Source organism: Tachysurus vachellii, chromosome 11, assembly GCF_030014155.1.
Source record: "Tachysurus vachellii isolate PV-2020 chromosome 11, HZAU_Pvac_v1, whole genome shotgun sequence".
NCBI lineage: Eukaryota > Metazoa > Chordata > Actinopteri > Siluriformes > Bagridae > Tachysurus > Tachysurus vachellii.
The window spans coordinates 3,227,036-3,237,500 of record NC_083470.1 but is presented as its reverse complement, the minus strand read 5'-3'; the positions used below and the strand labels follow the sequence as shown (position 1 = coordinate 3,237,500).

Genomic DNA, 10,465 nt, shown 5'->3' with positions numbered 1-10,465 from the left:
TATCTATCTGTCTGTCTGTTTCTCTCTGCCACATTCTCTATCTATCTATCTATCTATCTATCTATCTATCTATCTATCTATCTATCTATCTATCTGTCTGTCTGTTTCTCTCTCTGCCACATTCTCTATCTATCTATCTATCTATCTATCTATCTATCTATCTATCTATCTATCTATCTATCTATCTAGCGAAATGCGGTTCTACGCAGGACGCTTTAATAGAAGCCCTTATTTGTCACATATACATTACAGCTCAGTGAAATTCTGTCTTCACGTTTCCCAATTTTACAAAATGGGGTCAGAAAGCGAGTTCAGCCATGATACAGGGCTTCTGGGTCAGAGAGGATTAAGGGCCTTGTTCAAGGGCCCAACAGTGGCAACTTGGCAGTGATGGGGCTTGAACCCTAATCAACAACCATGAGCCTTTACCACTTGAGCCACCACTGCCCAGACAAAACGTTCCATAGGACATGTAGAAAAAATCTGGAAGACCTTCTATTATGAAGAAACCATGAAGAACAAGTGGAAAAAATAATGTAAAAAAATAATAGAAGAATAAATTAAATTGAAAAATGTCCAATCAGATGTCTGTTGCTATGCAGTTTTCATTTCAATCCACCGGTCACTCTTATACTTTTACTCTGACATGGACTTTATCTCTCTACTTACTGAACACAACACAACATGAATAAAAAAACGCCGCATCATAAAAGTCGTCACGTTTATCGAGTTGCGTTCTTGATTCTGATTGGTCAGATACAGCTGCAGACACGGACATCATCACCCTCATATTATTTATTTATTTATTTATTTATTTATTTATTTATTTATTTATTTATATATTTATTATTAATTATAATTAATATATTAATATTCAATATTCAACTCCATCTGATATTCTAGTAGATCTGACACTAAACAAACTGAGTGCGTGAAAATATGGTTTTGGGGGGGTGAAGGGTTTTTTCCGTCCTTCATCTTTTAAAAGAGTCTCTTCCCGGGAACGTGACCTGGAAAACCCCTTGAGAAACCAGTTTTTTTTTTACTTTAGTCATCATGTGTATTTAGGAAAAACTTTATCTTGTTACGTTCGAAAGAGAGATAAACAGCACATGACATCAGCACATCTTAAAGTGTTTTACTGTTTATTTTGTATTTGGATATTTTCCCTAAAGCCTGTTTGAATGCTTAATAAAAGTTCATCACAAAGCCACGCCCCCTTTTGGACCGCTAATACAGTATGATAAGGACAGTACTCACTTTTACACGAAAAAAAGAATCTTTTGTGGAAAAGTTTTGAGAAAGAAAAACCTCTTATAAAGAACAAACAAAATGTTGAATAAGGAAAAGGATCCCTTACTGTGTGAGAGTGAAATGTACGGATGACGTTGGTCGGTGTAAAATCTTTTCCCTAGGAATATAAAGTGTACCACGAATCGTTTCAAACACATCAATCAAAGTACTTGCGGTTGTCCGACTGGAGGAACGTTTAAAGGTGCCGTGGAGAAAACTACGACGGTGTTTCTGTATAAGAAAGAGTTACAAGAGCCATTTTACAAATCTAAGGACCTTCACGTGTGTAAATGGCTCCAGTTCTAAAAGGTCTCTCCACACCTCAGCTTGATATCCAGCAGTAGGATTAAGGGCAACCTTTAATCCTGAGAAAGGTCATTGTTAGACCGGCAGCGCAGACGTGGATCTTACATAACAGAAGGTCTACATCCATGTCTGTGATTTATTTTCACTTCCATCTGCTGGGTCAGGGGTCGGCAACCCGCGGCTCCGGAGACGCAAGTGGCTCTTTCATGCCTCTGCTGCGGCTCCCTGTAGATTTGTAAAATAAATATTTAATTTAAATTTATTTTATTTTAATTAGCTAGTTTTTAAAAAATGAAATTCTAAGATTATGATGCTCTTGTAACATTAAAATAAACCGTGTTTAATTTTTTTTGTTGCTCAAAATATGTGTTATACCTGCCGACATGCGAAATCCGACACACAGAAGCAGACGCAGTTTTGGTTTGCTGCAGCCGGCAAGTTCAAATTACTTAAGTAAAGTTAGCCACATATTCACAGATTGGAGATTCCCGAGTCAGTAACTCCTGAGCTAAACGCTTTTATTACACAAATAACACCTCTTTTTATCGTAGTAATGTAGAGACGCAGCTACAACCTAATTTTCCTCAAAATCAGCTTTCCTCCGCGGTGGACAAAATACATAAGTCTCTATGTGCAAATGAATTATCTTCATTTTAGATGTCAAATGGGTTTTTTGGCTCCCTGTGTTTTTTTTTTCAGTCTGAAACGGGTCCAAATGACTCTTTGAGTGTTTAAGGTTGCCAACCCCTGTGCTGGTCATATTGTGTGTATGTTTTTTTTTTTGGTCATTCTGTTTTTAGGAACCATCTGCGTGCTGCTGTCTTTCCCGTTCATCTTTAACCCGTGTGTGGGATGCAGCAAGGTTTTGCCACAGTGGGTGGGCCTCACCTACTTCACCCCTTTCATCATCATCTTCCAGTTTGGCTGGGCCTCCACTCAGATCTCCCACCTGTCGCTCATCCCGGAGCTAGTGACCTGCGAACACGCCAAGGTGGAGCTCACAGCGTACAGGTATGAGCTACTTTCACCTGCCTTTCAGAACATCAGTGTGTCTGATGGATTACAAGTGACCTCAATGACCTCTTCATACCGGTTCAGCAGTATTTTATGAGGCTTAGAGTTATCCGGTGAATCAAGACAGTGCAGGTCAACTTTAAACAGTTTCTTGGTGAAAATAATAAGCAATAATTTGGAGTTTGTGCCTCACACTTACGCAGTTAATAACACACTTGGTGCCCACCAGAGCCACCGTTCCACCAGATCTTACACACGTCCGTCAAACCTTGTGGAGTGAACTGAACTGAACTGAACGTCATTTCACTTCGTAAATCCTGTGCGAAAATAATCTTAGCGAGGAAAATATCCTGAACATGAGCAAATGTATTTAATATTTGTAAATTATTTTAATGAAAAAGTATTGAGATTAATTATTAATTTAAATGTGTTTTCATAAATGTGGCTTTTTTTTAAAAGATATATTTCGTGTCCTGTTTTATTGGCAGGCCTTTATCCTTATTTTTCTTTTTCTTTTTTTCTTTTTTTTTTCTTAAATACAGTGGCCGAGAAGTGCACAACACATAAAATAATCCGAAAACAAAACAACAAATGCAAAAACAAAACAACAAATATGAGAACACATTAACAAATCCGAAAACAATTTAACAAATCCGAAAACAAATTAACAAATCAGAAAACAAATTAATAAAGCCGAAAACACAACGACAAGTCAGACAACCCGGGAACGGTAGGTATCGCTTGTGAATGGAAACTTACCGATCATCGGACGAGACACCTGTCATTCACCTGTATATCTTTAATGACAGGTGTCTTGTCCAATGATCGGTAAGTTTCCAATCACAAACGATACCTAACTTTTCCGGGTTGTCTGATTCGTTGCACGAAACACATTAACAAATCCGAAAACACAACGACAATTCAGACAACCAACGGAAAAAGTAGGTATAGTTTGTGAATGGAACACGCACCGATCACTGGACAAGACACCTGTCACTCAAAGGTATACATGAAGTTCAACAGTCTGCCGCAGGGAAAAGTTGGAATGTGTGTGTACAAGTGTACAAAATGTTTTGTCCTTACTGTGGATTACTGTGGATTAATTCTGTTATTTTCTTATATTTAAACGGAGAACTTTACACATTACACATAAGAGTTCCATACCTGTATATCTTGAATGACAGGTGTCTTGTCCGATTTGTTAATGTGTTCTCGTATTTGTTGTTTTGTTTTTGGATTTGTTAATGTGTTTTCGGATTTGTTAATGTGTTTTCGGATTTGTTAATGTGTTTTCGGATATGTTAATGTGTTTTTGGGGTTTGTTAATGTGTTTTCAGATTTGTTAATGTGTTTTCAGATTTGTTAATGTGTTTTCGGATTTGTTAATGTGTTTTTGTATTTGTTAATGTGTACTCTGATTTGTTAATGTGTTTTCAGATTTGTTAATGTGTTTTCGGATTTGTTAATGTGTTTTTGTATTTGTTAATGTGTATTCTGATTTGTTAATGTGTTTTCGGATTTGTTAATGTGTTTTTGGATTTGTTAATGTGTTCTCGTATTTGTTGTTTTGTTTTTGCATCTGTTGTTTTGTTTTCAGATTTGTTAATGTGTTTTCGGATTTGTTTTTTTGTTTTTGCATTTGTTGTTTTGTTTTCGGAATTGTTAATGTGTTTTTGGGGTTTGTTAATGTGTATTCAGATTTGTTAATGTGTTTTCAGATTTGTTAATGTGTTTTTCGGGTTTGTTAATGTGTTTTCAGATTTGTTAATGTGTTTTCGGATTTGTTAATGTGGTTTTGTATTTGTTAATGTGTATTCTGATTTGTTAATGTGTTTTCGGATTTGTTAATGTGTTTTTGGATTTGTTAATGTGTTCTCGTATTTGTTGTTTTGTTTTTGCATCTGTTGTTTTGTTTTCAGATTTGTTAATGTGTTTTCGGATTTGTTTTTTTGTTTTTGCATTTGATAATGTGTTTTTGGGGTTTGTTAATGTGTATTCAGATTTGTTAATGTGTATTCAGATTTGTTAATGTATTTTCATATTTGTTAATGTGTTTTCAGATTTGTTAATGTGTTTTTGGGGTTTGTTAATGTGTTTTCAAATTTGTTAATGTGTTTTCAGATTTGTTAATGTGTTTTCAGATTTGTTAATGTGTTTTCGGATTTGTTAATGTGTTTTCGGATTTGTTAATGTGTTTTCGGCTTTGTTAATGTGTTTTCAGATTTGTTAATGTGTTTTCAGATTTGTTAATGTGTTTTCGGCTTTGTTAATGTGTTTTCAGATTTGTTAATGTGTTTTCGGATTTGTTAATGTGTTTTCGGATTTGTTAATGTGTTTTTGGGGTTTGTTAATGTGTATTCAGATTTGTTAATGTGTTTTCAGATTTGTTAATGTGTTTTTGGGGTTTGTTAATGTGTTTTCAGATTTGTTAATGTGTTTTCGTGTTTGTTAATGTGTTTTCGGCTTTGTTAATGTGTTTTCGGATTTGTTAATGTGTTTTTGGGGTTTGTTAATCTCATCGCAGGTACGCGTTCACGGTTCTGTCCAATATCACCGTATATGCAGTGGCCTGGCTGCTGTTCCACTTCCAGCACTCGGCCGATCCGTCCATCGCTGAGCATCTGAGTCACCAGGACGTCCCCGTGTTCAGGGTAAGATGTTCACTAACGCTAAAAACAACCAGAGCAACAAGTCTGATCTAAAATGAGTCAGGACTCTGTTGTTTTTCAGTGTGAGACGTGTGTTTGTCCCTCTGTTGATAATCTTAATTTTAGTGTTGAAGATAAACACCTTCAGATTTTAGAGGCTTTTTAGATGAACGAGCTCTTGGAGTGTCTCAGAGAGCAGAAATGGGAAATTTACTGTGAAGATACAAACATCTAAACATGGACACAACCAAACAAGAGCAAATTCCATTTTTTAGCTTTGGGTTTAAAGGATTAAAGAATCATGCTATGATTAAGTGCTATAATGCCTTATATGAGGTCTACTGTATAATGCTCTAAGAAAACTCTATATAAGCTGTTTAAGCTTAGCTATGAAAGCTATGTAAGCTCTATAAGCTCTATAATGCCCTGTGAAAGCTCTATAAACTCAATAAAATCTCTTTATAATATCTATACCGCTCTATAAAAGCTCTATGGGCTATATAATGCTCTATAAAAGCTCTATCATGCAAAATATCATGCAATAGCTTATAGAGCTTCTACAGAGCATTATAGAGCGTCTATAGAGCATTATAGAACTCATAGAGCTTTTATAGAGCGTTATAAGATCTATAACGCTCTATAAAAGCTCTATGACTTCTATAATGCTCTATAGACGCTCTATAATGCTCTGTAGAAGCTCTATAAGCTCTACAATGCGCTATAAAGCTCAGTATAAGCTCATTTATGCTCTATAAGTTCAATTTAAGCACTATAAGCTGTCATGGGAAGTTTCCTAAACACGCTCAAACACGTGATGACCGAGTAAAAGGATTAATCTGTGCTCTACATCTACGTTTCCAGGACTTGGCACTGATCGTTCTGGGCATCGGGGCTGTTTTCTCGCTCATCTTCCACCTGTGGACACGAGAGCAAACACGGGACGAGGAGAGACGACCTCTGCTGTCTGACTCCAGCCTGAGCTCAAGGCCGCTGCTGCAGTGGAAACATTGGCTCCACGAACCGTCCTTCTACCAGGTGAACTAAAGATTACGATCACACACAATCTCATGTTATTTATGGGATATTTTTCACATTTTCCTTTTTTCGTGCTGTATTTTTTTAATATGTATTTTCTTTGCTGGTTTCATTTTATTATTCTATAACAAGGGAACCACACATAAAGTGATTTTTATTAAGTGTAAACCTCTGGGATTTTCCTGCAGCAGCCCTCACAGCAGCAGAAACGAAGGTGTAAATGGAGACGAGTGATTCTGTTGTGTTTCATTCGTACAGGTAGCTGCTCTGTACATGTGCACTCGTCTGATTGTCAACCTCTCTCAGACCTACATCTCCATGTACCTCATCAACTCTTTACTCCTGCCGAAGGTAAAGCGATGCTGTGAATTTTAAACAGTCTACGATTCATATATTATTCTCACTGTACTTCTATTTTATTCTATTATTTATTCTGTATCTGTCTGTCATTCCTGTTTTTTTTTTTTTTCCAGAACTACATCGCCACCATCCCTCTGGTGCTGTACGTTAGCGGTTTTGTGTCCTCTCTGGCCATGAAGCCAGTCAGTAAACGCCTCGGAGTTAGCGTGAGTTCACCAGGGTTGAAAGGATTAAGTTCCTAAGGGTTGAGGGTTCGATTCCCGTCTTTGCCCTGTGTGTGTGGAGATGCATGCTTGGAGTTTTCTCAGGGTTCTCTTATGTCTTCCTTCAGACCAAAAACCTGTGTTCTAAGATGATTTTCATTTCTAATTTGTCCATAGTGTGTGTGATTGTGCCCTGTAATAGGTTAACAGGTCAATCCGGGTGTCTCCTGCCTTGTGCCCCGAGTCCCCTTGAATAGCCTCCAGGTCCTTTTTGAGCCTGTGTAGGATATGTACTATAGAAAATGGATGGCTGGATTTATTGTGAACGAACTCACGCGGTTTTCTTTCAGATGACGTATTTTGTGGGACTGGTGCCCATCGTGGCGTTCGGCATTTGGGTTCTGCTGGATTTGAAGATGGGCGTTCGCGTGTACGGAGCGGCTGTGCTGCTGGGAGCCGGGTCAGCCGTCATTCTGGTCATGTCGCTGTCCATGACCGCCAATCTCATCGGAGATCAGACGGTAACGTGTGCTGGTGATCTGCTGCTTTCCACAAAGCATCTTTATTCCTGATGTAACTCTGTAACGTGGCACTTTTTTTCCACTGTCGAAAGGCTGCATTTCTCCATTTGTTACTACGATTGTTAGCTATAACGAGAGAATTCACTGAAAATGACGACACCGGTGTCATTATTGTTGATGGTAACTGCATTCTAGGAGACGCCTGACTGCTTACTGCAGCTTTAATTGTTGACTCTCTAAGTTTCCATGATGTAAACAAATGTTGCTTTGTCACCGTAAGAGTCAGACAGTGTATGTAAGATTAATCTGATAGTGTTTTTTTTTTTTTTTACTGTTCTCTTTTGTCTCCTGACAGCAAAGTGGCGCGTTCGTGTACGGAGCCATGAGCTTCACAGACAAGGTGGCCAATGGTCTCGGCGTGATGATCATCCAGAGCCTGTACCCCTGTCAGTAAGTAGTACGCAGGGGGTGTGTGTGTGTGTGTGAGTGTGTGTGATGAAAGATTCCCTGAAGTCAGCAAATAGTAAGATCAGGTGAAGACCGACATGAAGAAAAGTTCATTTCAACAATTATTTATTGTCAGAATTGTTCACTGATTGTTTACTGCCATATCTTGTGGTTTAGGTATTAGACATTCTGAACGTGTGTGTGTGCGTGTGTGTGCGTGTCTGTGTGTGTGGGTTAATGACATCCTACTGGACCCCTCGGTCAGTGCTGTATGTTTTTCATTCACAGAACACTGCTTTGCTGCTCTGACTGCGTCTGGTTCTATCGTCGTATCATGGTTGCCGTAACAGGGGGCGTCGGCCTCGTCGCCGCGCTCAGCCTCTTTAGTCTGCTCATTTGGCCAATCAAGATCCGTCGAAGTGAGTGAAAAAAGGAACCTCTGTCAGAATCTTTTGTCTGATTTTGAAATTGCGTTATTATTTTTCAAGCTTGTCTGAAGTGCTGTACTCTCACGTCTGATTTAGGTTGAGAACGCTTTACGCCGACAATCTCAGTGAACAGGTGAAGTATAACCTTAATTATCAGACGTAGTGCAAACCTTAGCTCTGATTTTTAACTCATCGCTGCTCCAATCCACCGATAGGAGGATGAGGCAAATTCAGAGAAAAGCTTGCTGGTAAAAAAACAAACTAAACATGCGAATAGACATAAACATGATCCTCAGAATCTCAGTCTCACTTGTTTATGAATTCGAGAACTTCAGCTTTAATTGGGATCTAAAACTTGCTGAACTCCGCTTTTTTTTTCTTGATGAGCTTTCAGGGGACTTCTCCCATGTCGTAGAGTTTCCTCACAGAGTGTTGTTCCTTTGTACAGGTTTGTGGATGAACGCAGGAGAACATTGAGAACAAAACCAGCAGAGTGGACAAGGAAAGTGATCGAGGTCAAAGCGGTGATTTTGTGTCCCCTCAGGTCACACGTTTACACGATGAATCTGAGAGCTACAGCATGAGAAAGCAGAGCTGTCTATGCTTCACATGGAAACTTCTCCGTCGTGGTCAAGCGTCACATGACCACAGCGGTGCAAATCGTCTTCTTAGTTCCCTCTTTTCTGTGACCTTGAGGTTTTTAATAGCAACATCGTCTTTTCTGACAAGGGACAGTCCCGGAGATACGAAGAATAAGATGAATTCTATTTAATGTCTATATTTAGAAATATTATATGTTAATATTGTGTTAATGTGTGTTTAAACGGCATGATTTGCAGAGACAGAGAGAGAGAGAGAGAGAGAGAGAGAAGAGCTCCTGACTTCTTTTTAAAGATGCCAACAAAATTGAAATAGTACTTTTTATTTTATACCTGAGCGATGGTGCGTTCTCAAATCTGATTGGTCGGAAGGTGTTGATTAACTTTCTGTACCAGCAGCTTCAAGTAAAATTACAGCTCATTCACAGCGACTCGTAGGCCAAGGCGAGAAGTCAGGAGATGTTTATTTCATCATTTACGGAAGGAAACTCCAGCGTCAGTGCTTCATGGGTCAGAGATAAAGCTTCAGGCCGGAGGATGTTGCGGTTTGCTTTTTCTCAGTAACATGTCTGATTTGTTTGCTTTCTTTTTTGTTTGAAATACGTGATAATGGGGAAGTGACACAACATTAAATGAAACTAAAACCAGATAAAAAGTATGATAAGCAAAAAAGTAAAGATAGGACTTGTCAGAATGCGGTGGTAGGAGAGGAACCAAACACTTCAGGATGTGCTGCTGTTATCATAAAGTTCTCCATTTTGAAACGAAGTCGAGATTGTATAACACAGCAAGAAGCAGTCTGACATCATCAGCATCGCTTACATCGCAAAACAAAGCTGACGAAAAGCTGCACCTCTCTCTCTCTCTCTCTCTCTTTCTCAGTTCACCCTGATTCCCCTGTTGTTCTCGTATTATAAATCCTGACCTGATTTCTTTCCCCAGTTCCACATACACTACAATAGCTCTGTTTGTAAGAACCACTCAGATTAATCCAAATCCCACATTTCATCCATTTCATAACAGCAGTGTTTGAGGTTAATCTAATTATTCTAAAGCTTGTGGATGGACCTACTTAGGAACGGCGTCCGATAACGTTTTTAGTGCTTTGTCTTCTGTAACATTTTTTTTATTCAACTGTATAAAGGGAATAAAAAGCACTTGAGCTGAACACTTGAGTTTCTGTAAAGATATTTTCCATCTTTATCTATTTATTCAAAGTTACATGCTTGAACATGCTTGTGTCCAGTGTGAAAATCTGACTGGTGCTAACTGGCTCCACTTGGACCGCATGAAGATACATGGGATTGCTCCGGATGGGACCACATAGAATCGGTGAAGTTGGCTTTGGAATCTCCTGGTTACACATTCATTCATTCATTCATTCATTTATTCATTTTCTACCGCTTATCCGAACTACCTCGGGTCACGGGGAGCCTGTGCCTATCTCAGGCGTCATCGGGCATCAAGGCAGGATACACCCTGGACGGAGTGCCAACCCATCACAGGGCACACACACACTCTCATTCACTCACGCAATCACACACTACGGACAATTTTCCAGAGATGCCAATCAACCTACCATGCATGTCTTTGGACGGGGGAGGAAACCGG

At 38.9% G+C, this 10,465-nt stretch overlaps 1 protein-coding gene across 1 annotated transcript in view; it reads left to right on the top strand.

The window, feature by feature from the left end:
- The window catches only part of mfsd12b (major facilitator superfamily domain containing 12b), a 10,941-nt gene extending 919 nt beyond the window's left edge, over positions 1-10,022 (top strand). The window contains exons 2-11 of the mRNA XM_060882227.1: positions 2,400-2,610; positions 5,138-5,264; positions 6,123-6,296; positions 6,555-6,647; positions 6,770-6,862; positions 7,210-7,380; positions 7,736-7,830; positions 8,116-8,246; positions 8,352-8,388; positions 8,704-10,022. Of these exons, the coding sequence (XP_060738210.1) occupies positions 2,400-2,610; positions 5,138-5,264; positions 6,123-6,296; positions 6,555-6,647; positions 6,770-6,862; positions 7,210-7,380; positions 7,736-7,830; positions 8,116-8,246; positions 8,352-8,356 (1,100 nt within the window). The 3' untranslated portion in view covers positions 8,357-8,388; positions 8,704-10,022. The remainder of the gene's footprint in view (positions 1-2,399; positions 2,611-5,137; positions 5,265-6,122; positions 6,297-6,554; positions 6,648-6,769; positions 6,863-7,209; positions 7,381-7,735; positions 7,831-8,115; positions 8,247-8,351; positions 8,389-8,703) is intronic.
- Positions 10,023-10,465: the final 443 nt, after the last annotated feature.